General features: G+C 40.8%; 3 protein-coding genes across 4 annotated transcripts; 1 reads left to right on the forward strand and 2 right to left on the reverse strand.

Moving 5' to 3' along the window:
* Positions 1-1,600: 1,600 nt before the first annotated feature.
* On the reverse strand, positions 1,601-7,205 carry tmed1b (transmembrane p24 trafficking protein 1b). Its single transcript, XM_044027600.1, has 5 exons — positions 6,917-7,205; positions 5,212-5,309; positions 4,938-5,127; positions 2,657-2,824; positions 1,601-2,566 (listed from the first exon to the last, which is right to left on the reverse strand). The coding sequence occupies exons 1-5, from the start codon at positions 7,112-7,114 to the stop codon at positions 2,516-2,518; spliced, it is 705 nt and encodes a 234-aa protein (XP_043883535.1). The 5' UTR covers positions 7,115-7,205; the 3' UTR covers positions 1,601-2,515.
* A 2,612-nt stretch (positions 7,206-9,817) lies between these two features.
* On the forward strand, positions 9,818-12,309 carry LOC122771364 (tumor necrosis factor ligand superfamily member 14-like). Of its 2 annotated transcripts, XM_044028899.1 has the most exons (8): positions 9,818-9,957; positions 10,056-10,125; positions 10,395-10,643; positions 11,098-11,160; positions 11,253-11,286; positions 11,383-11,448; positions 11,535-11,772; positions 11,880-12,309. In XM_044028899.1, the coding sequence occupies exons 3-8, from the start codon at positions 10,446-10,448 to the stop codon at positions 12,064-12,066; spliced, it is 786 nt and encodes a 261-aa protein (XP_043884834.1). In that variant the 5' UTR covers positions 9,818-9,957; positions 10,056-10,125; positions 10,395-10,445; the 3' UTR covers positions 12,067-12,309. The 2 variants fall into 2 exon arrangements, with proteins under 2 accessions (XP_043884834.1, XP_043884835.1); XM_044028900.1 differs by lacking the exons at positions 9,818-9,957; positions 10,056-10,125 and adding an exon at positions 10,132-10,244.
* A 2,470-nt stretch (positions 12,310-14,779) lies between these two features.
* Positions 14,780-18,067, reverse strand: LOC122770636. The gene is made up of 3 exons (XM_044027601.1): positions 17,511-18,067; positions 17,351-17,384; positions 14,780-16,102 (listed from the first exon to the last, which is right to left on the reverse strand). The coding sequence occupies exons 1-3, from the start codon at positions 17,748-17,750 to the stop codon at positions 15,717-15,719; spliced, it is 660 nt and encodes a 219-aa protein (XP_043883536.1). The 5' UTR covers positions 17,751-18,067; the 3' UTR covers positions 14,780-15,716.
* Between the last annotated feature and the right edge of the window lie 2,046 nt (positions 18,068-20,113).

The raw sequence follows: 20,113 nt of genomic DNA on the forward strand, positions 1-20,113 counted from the left end.
TGAGGTGTGGCTTTGGGTGCTTCTTCTTGCTATCAGACTCATGCAAGGTACTGTTATTTAATATCACTAAATAAACAAAACAGTACATGTGATACAAACCGTGCACAAATCCGACTCCTTTGCCTCAAAGCAGAGAGAGAGAGAGCAAAGCAAAGAATGTACTCAGCCTGGCGTGGCCTTCTGTCCTTACTGTATGATGGAGCTGTGGGTCACCATGGTAACTGTGGTTGCCGATGGCAACGTAGAGTAAAGCTAGTGTTGCATATTGCTTCTGGTGTTGTCGTGGTGCACAAGGATGAATAAAGGTATGCAATTCCACTTCTCACTTTTCCCTCTCCATTGTGTTTGCTGCCTGTGTGTGTGTGTGTGTGTGTGCGTGTGCGTGTGCGTGTGCGTGTGTGTGTGTGTGTGTGTGTTACCCACACCCACTGCAAATTTTCACCGTCGTCCTCTTGTCCTCTTCTCACACAGGCGACCGCCGCAAGTCCCTTCCAGACCCAACCACTGGTGAGTGAAACAGCTGCTGCTGCCCCCTCACACCTGGGTGGCTCAGCCAGCAGGAGCTGTAGGAGGCGACGCCACGTTTACGGGCACGGCACTGGAGTTCAGGAACCCTAAAGAGACACTCAGCTGTACAGGTTTTCCTTGCATCGGACACGTGTGACCTTTAAAAGGAGGGAAAGATGGAGAAATAATGGGTATAAATGATTGCAGGGATTAAACAGATTTTAGGGGGGATGATTAAAACCAGGAGAAATGTCCACTAAAACACCAAAAGAAGAATGATGAGGCTGAAAAGCAATGTGCATGATGTAAAAATATTTTTCCTGCAAACATACTTGTAATCACTGTACATACATGTGAGTTATTTGGCTTGCACAGTATTTCTAGCATTGAATGTATACTGTATACTGATTGTCGTGTTTTTCTTTTTATCTATAAATAAACACCTTTCTCACTTGAAATGTCTGCCCACTGTAAGACAATTAAACGTAAGAAAAGTCCAAGTCTCATAAAAGTATACATACCGCACAGGATGTCGTTGCATCTCAACGTCACGTGACATGAACGCTGTTTGTGTAAAAGGTTACAGTAAGAGTTTGATGAGGTCAGACAACCCTAGCATCAATATCACTAAATAAAATGCACATACATTAGGTCACATGCTCAATTGCGTCAATTCTGCCATACCAGAACGGTGGCGGCCCGAGTTAACAATGACCACCATTGGTGATATTGACCAACAGTGTACTGATAGAACAGGAGAGGGGGGAGGTGTGTGAGGAGGCAGCGAGGCGAGGTGCTTCAAATGTAAGGACCATGACTGGTTCAGGGAGCGAGGTGGCTGACTTGATGGAGAGAAGGAAGGTAGATGTATTGTGTGTGCAAGCGAGCAGGTGGAAGGGAAGCAAGGACACAGGCTGGTGAAGATGGAGCTGCCGGGCGGAGGTTCATAAAGGTTGTGAAGGAGGACACGAGGACAGTTGGTGTGACAGAAGAGGACACAAGCAATGGGACAAGATGGAGGTAGAGATCAGGCATTTTTAGCTCTCAGTTTCAAGTCTAATAAAAAAAAAAACCCTTCTCATCACACAGTGTCTACTGTGTAAAAATGTATTTATTAATCTCAATGACACCCATGAAAACCTGATTATAAACACAACAAATCACTCTATGGGTCTACGAGCACAAACCAAATGTCACATGTTGTCGACTTTGTAAACAAACGGAATAAAAGCAACTTTTTGTTCAATTCACAATTTTGTATCACCTGAACCAACATATTCATACTGTGTGCGTGTGGAGGAGTCACCAACACACATACAGTACGTCACTGGAAATATTCCCAGTTTATCTACATTCTAATTTGCCAACATTAACATCTTCTGGCACACAGAAACAAATCAGTAACATCCCTCAGAAAAGAAAAATAAATGGTAATAATGACAACCAAGGACACATTTGGATCACTTGACAAACCATCAACACAACGTCTGCACTAAAAATGTCAGGAAAAACCAATACACCAGTGACTATTGCAAATTATTATTATTATTATTACTGTTATTATTTGTAAACTAGCAAACTAGAAGTTATTTAGATTACTTTTTGAGTGATGCTGTATAACTGACCTTAAACCCATAATTAGGTTCATTTCACCTTTGGCCAAAAATCCCCCAGAAATCCTCAAACTGTATCAGAAACAGAGGCTCAGCAGCAACACAACCTCTGTGGCGCTGTTGACATGAATCGTGACTTTTTAAAAAAAGGATGTTCTCATTGGTTTGTGGTAAAAATGGCATTAAATAAAATGAAATGGCCAATTTGGAATTTCTCGTTCCCTTACGTGGATACCCTTCAAAGACAGGTTGTAAACAGTTCATGTAAAAATGTCAAAGGAGTGATGAAGTTGATCGCTACTATTCATGTCGTGACAAAAAAAGAAAAAAAAAGAAAGTATACACATCGCGCCTTGCTTCCCAGCCCAGTCTTGATGCGCATCACGATGTCTTCTCTACGTGCAGACCCTCCGCTTATCATCGAACAGTTTCCGGACAGTGTAGACCTGGGAGTGGACACAGACAGGAGAGCATGTTGTGCTGCTTTGTGATTCATGTTGTTCTTAAGTGTGCTCAAGTGCTACTAATCTATTAACCTGAGTGAAGGCCACACACAGCATCACCAGCATGCTGGCGCAGGACCAGAAAGAGACTTTCCAAAGGTTATCTTCCAGGAGGTTCCTGTCCCGCGCCTCAAAGGCCCGCAACACCATCTGCATCTGCCAACTACGCTCCAAGCGTTTGTGCAGAGAGTCCATGGATTCCTGAGGAGAGAAGTTAGACGATTGGAGCCAGACGACAAGGCGGTCTTCAAACCAGAGCTTACAGTTGTTATCACACGCTCTGTTACTGATCTCAATAAAAGTGTCGCTTATTTTCTAGCGCTAATTTTCTGATTTTGCCACACATGAAGAAAAAGAATCAGCCGTCAGCAAAGCCCATAAACCCAGAAACCACCAGTGCATGACTTGTTCAGTTGAAGCTTTCCCACTTCCCCCTGCCAGTTTGCCCCTGCTGATGACATACGAAAAATGGATAAGAGATGTGGTTTTGTGCTCTTTCTTTGTTTATTTTTACATAAATGAGCCTGTAAAAAAAAAAACATTCCAGCTCTATAGCTATCAACACACGTCACTCTGGTGTTAGAAGAGCATACTTCCTGATGTGATGTGTACATTGTGTTATCTTGTGCTAACAGCAGCAGGGCGAGTTACATGATATCACATCACTATAAAGAAAGATTATGAAGCAATATGTCAAACTGACTGAGTCTGAGGAACGAGATATACTTGAAGGGCAGTAGAGGTAGACCGATTATAAGGTTGGGTTGATCAATCAGGTCAATGTCCTTTTAATAACTACACCTGTTTCATTCATTTAATATTTAACTTATAGATTGTGGTTCATACATTTCATACATTTAAGATATATCACACAAAATTCAGTCCAGAAACAGACTGTGTTTTATGTAAGTCAGGGGTGTCTAAAGTTAAAATGATAATCTGAAGATTTATGGGGGCCAATGGCCCTTTTTTTTTTTTTTTCTCTTTAACAGTAACATTTACATGCACTGTTTTATAAAAATTTAATTTTCATTGTCACAATTATCATTGTGAAATATAATAATATGAGATGAGTGCATGTCTGTCACAGGGGGGTTTCAAAACCGGGTTTCCTTACCAGCTGAGCCACACGCAACGTACAAGGTCAATTTTTTGTCCAAGTCCATCCCTCGCCATAAATAATACATTATAAAACTGAAGCCGCGGGCCGGACTTTGGACATGCCTGATTTAAGTTGTAGTACGTATAATACATAATATTATCCCGGACAAAGTCTGGACATTTAAAAAAAGAGATATACAACATCTAACTTACTGAAGCACTATAAAAAGAAAAATATCAAGCAGAAGATAAGATGTGTGTATGTGTGTGTGTGTGTGTGTTCTTGAATGGGTTTCTTAATAAGGACCAAAACAATATAACAATTAACCTAAGAGAGTGAGGACATTTGGGCTCACATTCTGTCAACCCTTTAAAGGGCTTTAAAGAGAGGGTTTTGGGGTTAGGGTTAGGCATTTAGTTGTGATGGTTAAGGTTAGGGTAATGAGTGGCCTCACCCTGAATGGTGCTAGGCGTGTATGCGTGAGAGGGAGGAGGGCACAAACTGGAAATTTGTATTTGTAGGAGCAACTATTGAGTTAATTTAGTTTAGGGTTACTGGAAAATATCAAGCAGTTTTGTGGGTTGACGTGTCCGTTAGAAGCTGTACTAGGTTTGGTGTAAAAAGGCTTTTTTTTGACCGCCAGGCCTGTGTTACGTTGAATCGAGAGATTGTCATTCACGACCTGGAACATCAAGGGAATATTTCTGTGTTGTGTTGTTGATCTGAAAGAAGCTTGGACATCATGTAGACGGAAATGTAACTTGGATGTACGGCAAGTGAAAATAAAAGTGCTAACCCCTTCGCATGACTCTTTCTTAACTTGGTGATTGAGGAATCAAAGCGGCACCTACGAGTCAAGTGTATGTTTGCCAATACATAATTAGTTACTGTAAATAATTAAACTGTTACACATGTAAGGGGAACAAATAGACAGGGCATCAGCTGCACTGATTTAATTGTTCATGAACAAAGACAGAGAGTGATTTAGGTTTTCAAACCAAAGCAAGTATGATTTCTTTCCAAGTGCTACACGAGCCAGAAAAACTCGAGTCGTCTTTATTCTGTCTTTAAGCCACCATGGTTTGTTCCTTCATGACCCTGTTCTCTTGCTTGCAGATACAGTATCTTTTCCCCACTGGACTTGACAAATCAACTGTCAACTGTAGATTTTCTTTTTTTAAGTAACGTGTAAACCATAAACGTGCATCTCACCCGGATGTCGTCTAGCTTATACTCGAGCAGGTTTCCATCGGGGTCCTCTACATCCGCCAAGTCATCCTCTCCAGCCACATCTCCTGCCTGACCCTCGATGATGATCTCGAAGAACACCATCTTCTCTGAGAAGCGACTGAAGCTGTTGTCAAAGCAGATTTGATAGTCTCCCGGCTCTGTAGGCTCCACACTGGAAATAACAGAGAGTGAGATCAAAGTCAAACAGACAGATCCAACACGGCTGAAACATATCAAGTGTGGAGGTTGCACTCACAGGTGAACCCCGTCAGACCGTCGAGCATCAGCGATGAGCTGGACGCCTCCTGGAGAGATGATGGTGAAGTCAACATCCATACCAGCACCTGCAATCACCTGGAAGGAAACACAAGCACATACTGTACACACAGAGCAGCAGGACTTTCTCCTCATTTCATTTTATTTTATTTTTACTTCACACTGCAGTTACTGTATATGGTGTGTGTACTTTCACCCGGCTAAACATTATCAAGCAGTCTTAAAACCCTGTTGCATGAGAGACCATAATGTGGTCTTTAAGACTCGCCCACTAAACAAACACACGTCAGATGAGTAAGACTTTACACGATGACACATGATCCTGTGCAAACAAATGGCTTAAGAGAGTGGTAAGACCTTCATTAGTTTTTGCTCAGGTAATTGTGGTTAAATGGATAAAGCTACTTTTAACAGCGATCGGTCTGTAACAACGTTTTTCCACATTAACAACATGCATCCATCTGTCAAACACAATTTAAATATGATGAGGCAGAGAACCACCAAGACTCTTAATGGTATCTAGCTAAGCTGTGTAACTGAGCAAGAAGAGCCTTGGTCAGGAAGATGACAATGAACCCAACAGTCACTCAACAAAGTGTGAGAGGTCCCTCTGTGACATTCTCAGCTGCCCTCCATCCATCAGGCCTGCATGGTTTCACAGACAGATACACGTCACTTTTGCTGTGTTTCCATCATGGTACGGTTCGGTGTGGTGCAGCACAGCGCGGTTTGGAGAACAGTACCATTACTTGGTAGGAGGGGCGTGGACTGTGCCCGAGGGCTGCGTAACGGCATTGAACATGACACAACACAACAACAATGGAGGTCGCCCAGCAGCTCTTTTTTCTGCTCGGTCTATGGCCGTTTGTCTCAAGACGTCAAGCTTTGTATGTATGTGCATCGACTTTCATGGGACATTTACACCAGTCACAAAGGAGTGATGTTTTTCTGATGCCCAATCAGCTGACTGTAGTGGGAGGAGCTCCGATCGTATGGTACCATTTAACTCCGGTACCCAAAGAGAAGGGTACCAATGAATGGAACAGCTGGGGCCAGTTATTTTGGTACCATTACTAATGGAAACACAGGTCACTTGGTGGAAACACAGCTTTTGTTAAATGGCACATGGTGTTTGTTTACGTGTATAATTGCTTTAAAATATGTATACTAATTACAGTTTTGTAACCAATATCTGTGGTCTTACAGAGGGCGTCATATCGCACCAACATGTTCGTACAACAGACTGCATTTAGAAGCATAAGATTACTATGCAGAATGATGAAGGAACACTCCACCCACTTGAACACAAAGCATAAACAAATAATGAAGGCGTTAACATCTTAGACAGTGGAGAGTTTTCACGTCCTTTTTGACACGCAAAGGCCACCATAGTTTCCTGAGTCCTCCATTTGCTGCACTCTGCAGCTTCACCATCAGAAGTCACATTTTAACACACACACACACAACACTGCACATTTAGGTAAGCCAGTTTGACAAATCATGTTCTATATATCATACGGTCCTGATTTCTAAAAAAAAAAAAAACCTGCATCGGTCATAGAATAACCAGTATCAGTCGTGGACCTCTTGCAGCAGTCGGAGCACGGACGGTCTGTCGTCAGCACCGACCCGGTGTCCCTAAATGTCGTGTACACAAGAATACACAAGCGCGCGCGCGCAGTTACCTGAAATTCGACCTCCATCGAACCATTATTTATTGTTGTTTGGAAGAAACACTCTGATCTTCCGGCAGGTAGCATAAACGTGAACTCGCTGTCTTGACTCGGTCCGAAACAGCGCACGGACCCTAAACACAGCCCGCAAACAACAGCGAGTACAAACAGCCGACCCCGGCTGCCCTGCTTCCTGCTGAGAAGCTCCATGGAGAAGATATTATTCCCAAACACAGCGCTACCTAACTTCAGCCATCTCCTTCTCCGTCCTCTCTTCCGCACGAGAACTTTGCGACGCTCTGATTGGACGGAGGACGCGGAACAAGGGTAACTCTGCGGACCAATCACAGGGCGAAGAGTAGCAAAGCCCCTCCAATCAGCTTGGAGCTCAGGTCTCGATCACCCTGATACAATAACACCATGGAATCTATTCTAAAACCTGGATAGAGCACCTTCCATACGCCATGGATGTACTATAAGGACTGTTCTTATAATGCATCCATGAGTTACAGTGACATTGAGATTACATTTGTGTAAGAAACACACACATTTTTCTTTTTTTTAAAGAAAGAAAACAAAAGTCAAAGATCAGTCTCAGAATTATGACTTTAATCTATACAATTCAAAAATCCTGTATATCGCATTTTTATTTTAAAAAAGCATTTTAGTTGAGTCATGTTTGGGCTGTTACATGGGTGAAGAATTATGTCTTTGAAATGACTCAGCACTAATGTGTTGTTAACGGCTTCATAGTTCATAAATGGCCAAAAATGACTGTATTGGAATAATATCGTCTTTATAGATACTCAAGTTAGTATCAGACACAAAAAAGTGCCATCATCCCATCCCTAGTATCCACTTTTTCTTTTTTCTTTACAGCAGACATTTTGACTTGTCGTATTACAAACAGTACAGATGTTAGGAATAACATCAATGGCTCAGTTCAGTTGAATGAGCAAACACCACAACCTTGAAAACTGATGCAGCCAAACACAATTAAGCCACCGCGTAATACGTTATTCCACACTACTGCTTTTTACTGCAGAGAAAACGACAAACGTGTCACGGATAACAATCGGCTGATGAAATTCACCCACTGGCAGCTTGTGACAGAGAAAATGGGAAGGATATAAGATGTGTTGTTGCGAAAACTGCAATTCACTTAGGGACATGTGCGTAAAATGGGAATTTATAACGTGGAAGATACAGTAAAGCAACAGCGGGCCAAATGAGGAAGCCAAGTTTATGAAAAGTGATGATTTGACTGTTCATTTTTGTGATTCATACCTGTGTGCGTAACAGTAACAGCAAAACTCTGGTTGACTTCCATCTGTCCTTCCTGTTATTTTTATCCCCCACTGAATGCGATGTTCAAAGTGCATTTGTGTCTCTGTGTATGGTTTTGTGGTCCAGTTATTACTCATGCTGTGGGGACCTGCATAAAAACATGTCACTATGATGTGGTAATGTTTGGCTTTAGATTAGGAAACAGCAAAAGAATGGGATAAATAGTAGTTATGAATTATGCTAAGAGTAAGTCTCCAGGTGATTAATTTAAGTCAGTGTAGTGCTATGGAACTAATGTGTGTGTGGCAAGTAAGCCAGTGTACATATATGTTGTGTAGTTTCGACATATGGAGCCTGTCATTTCAAACGGCCTCCTCCTCCTCCTCCTCCTCCTCCTCCTCCGCCGCCTACAACAACCAAGGCAAGGGTCAAATTACCACGAGTTTGACCATGATTTCAGTGAAGTGATGAAACAAGCATGGATAAAACAAGAAAAAGAAGCATCTATAATTAGCACATAAAGTGGAATTTCCCTGTAAAAAAAAAAATAAAGCAGGAAAAGTCACATTGTTTTTCTCAAAGCAGAAAATGAGTACCGATAAATCATATGTAATAAAAAAAAAAAAAGGAACATGACAAGAATACTCCAAGTGTGGCAACACTTGAACAAAGCAGTGACCGTAATCAAGGGAGGGGAAAAAAAACAAAAACGCGTGGCCACATTCACTGCCTTCTTCATTCACTCTTATCTGTGAGAGACGAGGCTTCAATCACTGCACGCTGCTGTGACTGATGTTAGATGACCAAGTTCCTAAAATCAACATATTGCTCATAATATTGCCACAAACAGTTGCATAGATCAGCCACAATATTTAAAAACCAGTCATCTATTTTAATGTTGTGGCCGTACAGAAAGATGTATATGTACAGTATATATAAATGTACATATAATACACAGGTTGTAGGATATGCAAAGCAACTTAATATTGCTAAATAAAACGCATTGGACCCTTACCTTAAATATAACTTCATCAGCTTTACAGACACCCAAATGGTGTCTCTATATTTTGATCATCTTTATTAGATAAAGTTCACTCAGATGGGAGTTCAAGATACAAAAGTCTTGTTGCCTTATGCAGAAATAACAAATTATGAGTGTAATTAAGATCTTCTTGTTGTATTAAGGGAAAAAAGGATCAGCCACAATCCTCAGCACATAACGGGGGTTATATAAGGGGGAAACTGCTTTAGTGTCACAGTGATGCTCAGTCTAAAATGCAGATTAAATAGTGCATTTGGTGTGAATTCTTTTGTCCGATATTCGTTTGATATAACCCTGAAAAATTGAGTCAGAGAGTTTCTCAGAAGACACACAGAAAAAAAGAAAGTTACCATACGCTGAGAAAACAACCCAGAAGCGTTCTGTCAAACATGAGACACAAGGGGTGAGAAATTGAAGTGCTAGAAAAGGAAGTGTCAGCTGAGGGACGATAACTATGTTCAGCAGTTTTGGGGAGTGTCCCACACACGCACACACACACACACACACACACACACACACACACACACACACACACACACACACACACACACACACACTACTCACTCTAACACTGCCTCTTCCCCATGTCATCTTCATTTCCTGCTTACTTGAGCGTGCTTAAAAAGCAATATTAGTGACAGCTGACAGCAGGCGAGCACACACAAGAGGTGAGGGAGGACAGAAACCTCCACTTGGTGCAGTCAGAGGACATTTGTTTCAGAAGGTGAGGCATCGAGAAACGCTAAAACACGGAATTTTAAAATAGAAAATAGAAACTGTGTTTCAGGACGTTGTTTTCTCTGCTGTTGTATTTCAAAACAGCTTCAAAACTACACTCAGCTGCTGGGAGGCTGAGTGAGCTGTGGAGGAGCATCAGGTGCAAGAAGCCAAGGTAATCTCCCTTAAAATGCCATGGACAAAATGCAGGAGATGGATTCACAGGACCTGCCACAGCTGTCTTCTTGCGTGTCTGCAGTAATTTCAGTGTGCAGAAATGGCATTGTTTCCCAGGTGCTGGTTGCATTACACATTCCTATTGTGAGCAGAGGACAGAAAACTCTTTTTTTAATGTAGTTTCTCCTTTAATTTGTCTCTCTGTTCCTTCTTCGTTTGATTTACCTAACCCTAATCCTGTTTCTGTCAATTCTTTGCCCAAATCAGAGCCCTCAACAATTAGCCTCGGCGTCCCAGGTGGAGTTGTGATTTGGTGACATGGCAGAGGGCGACGTGGGAGTCTGCCCCCAAGTGTTTGTGGTGGACAGTCACCCAGACTTTGTCTCCATGCCCAGGAAGAGGGACCCACTGTGGGGTAGAGTAGGCCAAAAGTTTCTCCTCCTGCTGGTGGCTCTGACCATGTTGGGACTTGTTCTGCAGGGGTTTTTCATCTACGTACTGCACAAGAAAACAGAGGTGAGCATGATGATGCATGTGTGTCTGTTTGTCTGTGTAAAGAGAGAGAGAAAGCATTTTGAAAAATCCCTTTCTTCTAGAATTTCCCTATGTCTCTCGTCTGCTCTCTAAGTTTCACCCTGATAAAAATGTGTCAGATGGACTCTGTTTTTAGTTCTACTTCCCTTTGCTATCTCTCTAAAACCCACATTATGGCTTCACTTTCCAAAGACAGTTTCATAATACTGTTCGTTTGCATCAGGTTTGTTCATGTTATGGAGTTCTGATGTGCACCGCTGTCAAAAAACAAAAATCAAACCTTAGAGGACAGAAAAAGCTGAAGTGATGAAAAGAAGAATAACAAAAATGACTCCAGTCCTTTTTAAATGGAGCCAAAAGAGAGAAAGTTGGCATGTAACACACAGATTTAGTTTATTATTCTCTCGGTTTAGTTTTTGTCTTCCTCTCACTGCAGGCCCTCAGTGACTCTCATCATTTCTACTTGAACTGGTCCAATCCTAAAACATCTGGCCAGCAGGTATGTAAGAGTGTGCAGTATGTTAACTGGTTACTCTGTCACTGTCTGAGCTACAGTACGTGGGTTGTTTGACTCTTTTTTTAACGTTTCAGATTGCCAACTTAATGAGTCAAGTGGGATCTAAAGGTTATTAATATCTCTCTCTTATCACAAAATTATTTTGGTTATTTATTTTTTTCACATAAATCGATTTATCAATTTCTCCTGCTTTTATCCCATCAGAGATCAATGAGATTGCCATAGTGCGACCACAACAGATCCAGGAAAGGCCGTTCGCTCATCTCATGGGTCAGCGCTCACACGCCACCTAAATTTTGTTCAAAATAGTTGAATTTATTTCATGGTTTTGATTTTTCAATCTCTTTTTATCAAAGGCTCCAATAGTCCTGTCGGGGAAAACAATGTGGTGCAGTGGATACACAACAGTGGTGATGCCGTTACACACAATATGGGCTACGACAAGGGTCAACTGTTGGTCGAGAAGGACGGTTACTACTACCTGTACTCCAAAGTGCAACTGAACGCAGCAGTGGAGTGTTCCCTTATCCTGCACAAAGTCATGAAAAACACAAGTGCCTACGGTGAATCGTTAGAACTGATGAGATCAAAAAGGTTAGTCACTTTCATTCTTTGTTTGTTGCATTGAAGCTGACATGAGTGCACGCTGTCTTCTCCGTGAGTTTCACTCCAGACATCTCTGTGCCATGTTTCCTCTCAAGTTTCCGCTGCCGGCACCCAAAACCGACAAGTAAGACATCAGCCGGGGAGAACATGTGGAACAGCTTCCTTGCTGGGATTTTCCACCTGCAGAGTGGGGATAAAATATTCGTCACATTGGAGAATATACAGCGAATGCGACCAGGACCTGCAGACAACTTCATGGGGGCCTTTATGATATTTCCTTAGGGAAAAAATAATGACATGTGTGATCAGACTCTACATGTATGTCTGGGTTTGTGTTCATTTACACACGATGCTATGATCATCTTCTTTTTTATATATATCTAATATATGCAATGTACAGTAAACATGGTGTGACACATCGTAAAAAGAAAGAAAAGTATCTGATATTCAGATCATATCCTACTTGATATCATGTAACATACTTTGTTTTTTCATGTTAATAAATTTACAGTTGATCAAACTAAACTTGAGGTACCATCAGTTCCTGATAAGATCTCTTGGACAGATAAGGAGATCACACAAATTCCTTTTCTGCTCACAGATGTCACATAACAGATGAGCAGATGAGTGCGTGTGTGTGTTTTTAGGACCTTTTCTGGCATAAACACTGACCTTGTCAGGACCAGTAGTCCTCATGGAGACCAAAACCTGGTCCCAATCAATAGTTTTGGATAGTTTTTATTTAGTTTTTAAAATGAGTTTGTTTTAATTTATTCTTAATTTTGTAAATGCTTACGTTTTTTTTGTATTTCCCAGGTGCAAGATTCAAAAAGGTCACAATAAGTCATCACTTACTCACTCACTCATATGAACATCACAACATGAACAATAATAATAATAATAACAATAATGATAAATGCTAATAATAATAATGATTGCTTGTGTGCCAGGAGTCTCAGAAGTTAAAAAACAATACAACCTTTCAAAATTGCCAGCAGAGAAAAAAATAAATACATTTCCTATAAACCCTAAAGGCTTATGCATGAAAGGTATGAAATAAAAGCTTTAAAAGACGCTACAATTAGTTTAGTTTCAGTCAGTTTTCTGAACACACAATTCAGTTTCGGTTAGTTATCGTTTCTTTATTTTCATTTCAGTTCACAAAGATTTTCTTTCAATTTTAGTTTCCGTTATTTGTTCATTTTCGTTCCCCCAAAAAAGGCAGAACCGGATTCCGTTTGAAGAACTGGTTAAAGTTTAGGGCTAAGATTTGAATTGTGGTTAAAATGAAGGCAAAGGTTAGGCATTAACAGGTTACTGGTTAAGGTTAGAGTGAAGTCAATACAGGGACCTTAAAAGGATAGCTGTGTGAACCTGTGTGTGTGTGTGTGTGTGTGTGTGTGAGATAGTAGTAGGCTGTGAAAAAAACATCTTTGTGACGACAACTTAAAGAGCTTTTTTGAGGGTTAAGCCTTGATTTTAGATTTGGCTTTAGGTGGATTAGATTAAGAGTTTGGGTTAGAGAGAGGGGGAGGATGTGGTTGAGTAAGGATGCACTTAGGAGAGGATGAAGAGTGCTGAAGTTCTGAGGTTGGTATCGGTGACTCAGCTCTTTTCTCAGTTCACCGGGGAAAGTTGCACCAACGCTGCAGCAGCAGCAGCAGCAGCAGCAGCAGCAGTGTCTAATGGAAAAACCCAGTCATGTCCAACAAGTCAAGACAGTCAAGTACAAATTCCAAAAAGCAAAATACGTGATAAAATTGCAGGAAACTGCATGGACAGGTAGACAGACAGCTAACTGTGTGTCAGCCCTGAGAACGTTTTCAGTAAATGGAAAGATGCCGCTGTCAGATTTGGGTCATTTCCTGCTCTGAGAGGCAGATAAACATCTGTGCATCCGAGTGAAACAAACACACAAACAAGACCTTTTTTTTTTTGTTCTGCAGCTCAAGCATGAAAGCAACAGAGTACGTGTTCATTTCCTGCAGCATTCACTTCACTCGCTGTGTTTATATAGGTGTTTATGTTCAGCTTAAAGGTATAGTATAATATAATTGATATTTGCATATCAAATGCTTTGAATATGGAATACTTTTTCACCTCTCAGACACATGCACAAGGACACAAGTGCATGCCATGTGTAGCAATGTTTGAACAAAGGCGGCAAGACATATGAACACTAGTTAGAACATGTTATTAATGCTGAGCTTTAAATTAGTTACAAATTTTGCAGTTAGAGCCTTTATTTCTTTATTTTAGGGGTTTACCTTGTTAACATATACATATGTTTATGTATACATACATATATGTATATATGTGTATATGTATACACATATATACACATATATGTGTATACATATACACATATATATACACACATATATGTGTATATGTATACACGTATATATATATATATACGTGTATATATATATACATATACACATATATACATATACATGTATGTATATATGTGTATGTATATATATATATATATGTGTGTGTGTGTGTGTGTGTGTGTGTGTGTGTGAAGCTGTAGGAAGCTGTAGGAACAAAGGTGTTCACCAAATCTCCTCAAGGCTGAAGGGGAGTGCAGATTTCAATGATTTACTGTATCACTATTAGTGTTGCCTCACTAATGATGACTGTGCCCTTTCACGTTTGTTGTTTAAATTTTGGTTATTAAAAAAATAATGCAGATATTACTGTTTTAAGTAAATAATACAAATACACCTCATAACTTGATCTATAGGTTTGAAGATTATACTAGAATAGATTGGATTAAATTCGATTTGGTAGCAAGAAAAAGCTTATGTTTGAACTTTAATGTTGAATTAGTTTTTTATTATAATCTTGCATATAAATCCTTGCACTTATTGGTCTTTATGTAGTTTTTAGGACACTCACTGACACATTTGTGTCTTTGGAAATAACTAACTAACCCCAAAACCAACTATCGTCATCAAAAATTTAGGTTGTGGCAAATGACACTGAAGCATTTTCGGAGTCAATTAATTTAATGTGTGTTTGTCATTTTCCGGTGTTCGTGTTTAGTTCTCAACCACATACATGGTAAATAAACAGGAAGTGATGTACATGCAGTTCCCGGTACAGGCTGCGTAACAGCAGGGAACTTTCCTTTACCTATAAACTTACAACATATTCCATTTCATATATTGCCACTATCACTTTCACAGCTACCAACCGCTCTCTCCACTTCCCGAAAATGAACTCGGTGCCCACCGCACCCATAAATATGTCCATGTTTAATATGGATCATGGTAAAAAAAAAATACATTCAACAGTGTGTAGTTTGTCCATAGGACGTATAAACAGTTTCTCAACAGATACATATGTAAAAGCAGTTGTTGTTTTGTTTGTTCATTTTGTGTAGCTCATCGTTTGGCAGAAGAGATGAAAAGCCGTGCCTACAGCAGATCTTAATGAGGTCCCTGAGGAACTTGGAAGTTGGAGTTTGGTAACAGAAATGATCTCACGTCGTTTCTTTGAGCTTCCAAGTCTTTCAAATAAATAAAACAAGAGCTGTGATGTCTCTTGACCTGATGCAGGCTGCTTAAAAAACAACATATTGCACTTCAGCACTAATGTAGTGGCATCTCCATGAAAATACATTTGTATCGAAAACAAATGGCAACAGTATTAGAATATAAATAACAGCACATAAATATTACTGAATAAATATATCACATGCAGTGCAACAAATATTCATATTTACATGGAATGAGTGTCTAGTCCTTTCTGTATCTTCTCCTTAAATTGTATGTGAGAGGAAGAAATTGTCTTACACCTTTAAGTTTGTGTGTGCCCCGTTTTCACCCACATGCACTTGAAGAAACATTTTTTTTTTTAGGTATGAAGCACAGGTCAGGACACATCTGCACCACGGTGACAACAGTCGCACTACAATGTCCATATTAGTCCACAAGGAACATCCCAAATCCTGAGCCCGTTGACTCCAGTCTCCAGTACCTCATTTCCGCTCCATGCACTGTCATCTGCATGACCAGTTTCTTTCCATTCATCTGGCTCACTGCCCAGCACTTCTTGCTCACAGGTGTTGAACTTGTTGTAGCTGGAAGCCTCAACGTACACGTGAGTTTATCGCCCACACTGACGCTTAAGAGGCCCGCATTGCAATTGAAGGTGCAGGTTACATTGAGTTCCATGTACATGAAGTAGGTCCCTTCTTGATGTGGCTTCAGCGACTGCTGCGCCGGGTTGAACAAGAAGTTGGTTCCGACGGACACAGCAGCACCATAGTGGACTGGATGCCAGTGCATGGTGGAGTTCTTGAGTTCAACTGCAGGAGGAGACAAACACAGACAAGTTTTAGATGCAGCTTCTACATATGGCTCATTAACTGGCTGTCAGCAGTTTGAAAGGTTTGTCTGTTTGTTCTTTCAAACGTAAAAACAATGCTGCTTGAAGCTGCAGGGATTGTGAAATTCTCACTGCGCAATATGCCTTTTGTGCAATGTATATGCAGATTATATGCATTTTTTTTTCTCTACGTAAATTGGGTACAAGTGGTGTTGTTTTGTTTCTACGTTGTTGAGTTGACTGTAAATGGAGGCACTGAAGTGTGCAGCAATGATTTATCTAATCTCATCAGTTAAACTGCTCTCCTGTGTTGTCTTGTTTGGACACAGATGAGACTTCAACCTGCAGATAGTGTTTAGACTGATGTTCATAAAGGTTCTTAAAACCAAGAAACTAGACGACTGTAGGGCCCTGAATAAATACAGTCTGACCCAAACATTAACAAGAAAACTTCATATGACTTTAGTACGGAAGCACATTGCATTTTTTTTTTTCATGGTTGGTTTTTCTGAATAATTTTTTTTCACGGTTGGTTTTTCTGAGTATTTTTTTCTGATTTACTGACTAATTTTTAGTTTAGAGAGCATTTGAAACAGTAAACGCATTCACTACTTTATTGAGAGTTCGATTTATAACAACATGGACGGCTTCTTTAGTTTAATCAAGTTTTACTTTTAATGTGGGCTTAAGACACTGGGAGATAGTCCTGTCCTTAGGTCACATAGATGGTATTACCATTAGTTTGTCGACTTTACGCAGGCACCCGAGGACTTTACGGTTGTTCAGAAGGAAAGACCACTCAGATCTGTTAGACATAGCAATGTTTCTCCATGATCAGTTGGACAGATATGGCATGCTCCATGGATACAAGGTGATGCATTTGAAATGCATTCAGGCTGGCTACGTGGTGACTCAAGAGAAGATCAGGACACTGCTGAAAATATGGGAGTCACTTGCAGGTTGGATGTTCCCAGAAAAAAAATGACTCCGAAAAACAGGAAAAGAAAAACTTTAGACAGTAAAACAGAAAAAAAAAAAAAGTTCCAAAAAAATCAATTACTCAGAAAAAAACGGAGTTTTTTTTTTTTTTTTTTTTTCAAATGAATGCAATGCGCTTCCGTACTTTGGTTACTAGTTTTATTGTTACATAACGTTGTTCATATTAATTCAGTGAAAGGAGGATAAGTTAAAGTGTGTTTGTATTTATAGCAAACTTAAGTGTATTTACCTGATTTGGCTTCCAGGAAGGCAAATTTCTGCATCTATTGAAACAAAAACAAAAAATTGAAAAATGAGATCATTAAAGTGTGCACAAGACATGGGTCTTGGGTCGAAGACAAAAGAAAAGAGAATACATTTGTGCAAAACCACTGTAGTGATTTGTTTACCTTGTACTCTGGGTAAGGTGCGGGTCCTGTCAACCTTTCAGCTGTGGGAGGTAAGACTTCAAAAGGCTTGAGTTGAGAGCGCACGTCCAGCGCAAACATCGCTCCACCGGCAGCCAAGCCCGTCACCGCCACAAAGAGAAAAACGATGGACACAACGAGAAAAACGTCCAGGCAGCTTCCGCGTCTACTGTCTGTCTTCTGGAGAGACTCAACGTCCATCTCACGGTTCTGGTCTCTCATCCACGGGCAGTAAAGTGACTGAGGTTCGGGCAAAAGTCTCCCAAGTTTCAGCGACCAAAAAAGGCTCGATTATGGGATACAAAGTTGTGCAGTTCCTGTCGCTCGATGGTTTAGGTCCACAGGTTAGTCCTCGGGGTGTCACACAGACAGCTCTGGGTGTTGAGGCTACTGTCGGGACAGTGCGCATCATATTGACTTTTTATAGCCTGAGTCGCCCGCCTGCTGTGCGCTTACTCTGCGCGAGGTTTCGCCGAGGGAGGAAAAACGCGGAAGTCATGGGTTTCCCTCTCGCCTCCTCACACGCGCCGCACCTGCTTAGGAGAGAGAGAGAAAAGAAAAAAAGACGCGCTGACTTTCCGCAGCTTTCTCTGCTGTTGCGCAAGTGTGGACCGGTGGCAGTGAGTGCGGTGGAAAACGAAAGGGAAAGAAGACTGCGACTTGGACACCGTTTCCGATACTGAGGAACACACTGAAACCCGGGGCACAAGAGTGGCACAGACGAGATGAAACGAGCGAAAGAACTACATACCAAGATCAAGAGGGAAAGAAGTGGGCTTGTAACCAGAACCAGAAGAGGTCAAGGGCTGCTCCTGTGCACAGTTTGCGTGTTCACTACTGATGTGTAAAAAAGAATGGTTCAATCAGAGGTCCAGAACTTGCAGCCCCCCCCTCATCCATTTCATAGCCCCACCACTTAATATCACGTTATTTCCATATGATCTTATATTTTTTTTAATTTATGTAGATTCATTTGGCATCATAAATCTGTTTATATTGTTAACTGTAAATCACTCCATATCAAAATAAACTCTGATTCTGAAACGATGTGAAATGTGATTATAATTATTGCCAGCTGCGTTAAAACATTTAAAAGCGATTTTTTGGGTATCCATAGTCAGTTGAAGCCATGTGAGCCCAAGCGTAGTACCGTGATCGGATTTGCTAAAAGCTCGTTTTTAACGTAAAAGTACATTTGCTTCTTGCCACAAACATGTATATGCAGCCTTGAGAATGCCGTGAAGCTCTTCGAAGGAAGGAGATCATGAAAAGGTTTTCTTGCCTGATTTTCTCATCTCCTTTATCTGGCCTGCTCGAACTGTCTTGTATAGAGACAGGTGCTTTAAGTCAGTACCTATTCGATTTTAGCAGTGTCACACGCAAGCTAAGTCTGAAGGGGTTGTAATGCTGCCTTGCAAAGGCACCTGTCTGGTGACTGTGTGTGTGGTGTGTTCTCTGCTTCAAGCTTCCTACAGCCCCAGCCAGTGTTGTGTGTACAGTGGTACTAATAAATTGGAAACAGCCTATAGAGGCTAGGCTAGAATGTCAGCCATAGATCTGCCCAATCCGGCCTGCAAGACTTGTTAAAATCTCATACTGTGATTAGAATCCAAACACAATGTGAAATACTATATTTTTCACTTACAGATACTTGTGACTAAACGTTTGTGCCTTTATAGATCCACTGCGATCTGTAGGTTTGCACACGTGTAAATGGTCAATTTAGGCATAATATTGTTGAAATTGCACTTATTTTCCTCAGTGAATGAGTACTTGTTGTTCATAGGTTAATATGCTGTTATTTTACTGGTCCCGCCCACTTGAGATCAAATTGTGCTGTGTCCCCGAACTAAATTGACCGTAGTTGTGAGAGTGAATGGTGGTTGTGTGTTTTCTCCACGTAAATTGTGTACAAACAGTGTTGTTTTGTTTTTGCGTTGTTGAGTCGACTGTAAATGGAGGCACTGAAGTGTGCTGCAATGATTTATCTAGTGTCATCAGTTAAACTGCTCTCTTGTGTTAACTTGTTTGGGCACAGATGAGATCTTTAACCTGCAGTGAGTGTTTCCATTGGCGTACATAAAGGTCCTCGAGAGAAACTAGGTGACTGCAGGGCCCTGAATAAATACAATCTGACCCAAAACATGAACAAGAAAACTTTATATGACTTTTGCTACTTATTGTTTGTCATTTTCTGGGGAAGCAAACATGATTAGAGTTTGCCAGTGATGTGTATATGGATGTGAACTCAGCTGCCTTGGTGGAGCTTTGGACACTTTTTTTGTTTGTTTGTTTTAACAGCAAACTAAAGTAGATTTTTCTCCAGGTTCTCCAGGTTCCTCCCACAGTCCAAAAACATGCAATATGAGGATTAGGGCAATTGGACACTCTAAATTGACCGTAGGTGTGAGACTGGATGGATGAATGGTTGTTGATGGACTGGCAACCTGTCCATCAGCAACCCCCGTGACCCTCAGGTGGAGGAAACAGTGGTAGCAGAGATGTAAAAGTTGACAAACATGGAGAATTTTCCACAAAGTCTTATGACATGTATTCACGGTGATGCTTCACTCATTTAAATATCA

This window comes from Solea senegalensis, linkage group LG6 (assembly GCF_019176455.1).
Source record: "Solea senegalensis isolate Sse05_10M linkage group LG6, IFAPA_SoseM_1, whole genome shotgun sequence".
NCBI lineage: Eukaryota > Metazoa > Chordata > Actinopteri > Pleuronectiformes > Soleidae > Solea > Solea senegalensis.

Excerpts from the sequence above, each read along its gene's own strand:
- LOC122771364 (XM_044028899.1), top strand. The coding sequence starts at position 10,446 with ATGGCAGAGGGCGACGTGGGAGTCTGCCCCCAAGTGTTTGTGGTGGAC. Across the intron at positions 10,644-11,097 it reads TACTGCACAAGAAAACAGAG|GCCCTCAGTGACTCTCATCA; the intron begins GTGAGCATGATG and ends CTCTCACTGCAG. Across the intron at positions 11,449-11,534 it reads GCCGTTCGCTCATCTCATGG|GCTCCAATAGTCCTGTCGGG; the intron begins GTCAGCGCTCAC and ends TTTTTATCAAAG.
- LOC122770636 (XM_044027601.1), bottom strand. The coding sequence starts at position 17,750 with ATGAGAGACCAGAACCGTGAGATGGACGTTGAGTCTCTCCAGAAGACA. Across the intron at positions 17,385-17,510 it reads CACCTTACCCAGAGTACAAG|ATGCAGAAATTTGCCTTCCT; the intron begins GTAAACAAATCA and ends TTGTTTCAATAG. Across the intron at positions 16,103-17,350 it reads CTTCCTGGAAGCCAAATCAG|TTGAACTCAAGAACTCCACC; the intron begins GTAAATACACTT and ends CTCCTCCTGCAG.
- tmed1b (XM_044027600.1), bottom strand. The coding sequence starts at position 7,114 with ATGGAGCTTCTCAGCAGGAAGCAGGGCAGCCGGGGTCGGCTGTTTGTA. Across the intron at positions 5,310-6,916 it reads CGATGGAGGTCGAATTTCAG|GTGATTGCAGGTGCTGGTAT; the intron begins GTAACTGCGCGC and ends GTTTCCTTCCAG. Across the intron at positions 2,825-4,937 it reads ATAAGCTAGACGACATCCGG|GAATCCATGGACTCTCTGCA; the intron begins GTGAGATGCACG and ends TTCTCTCCTCAG.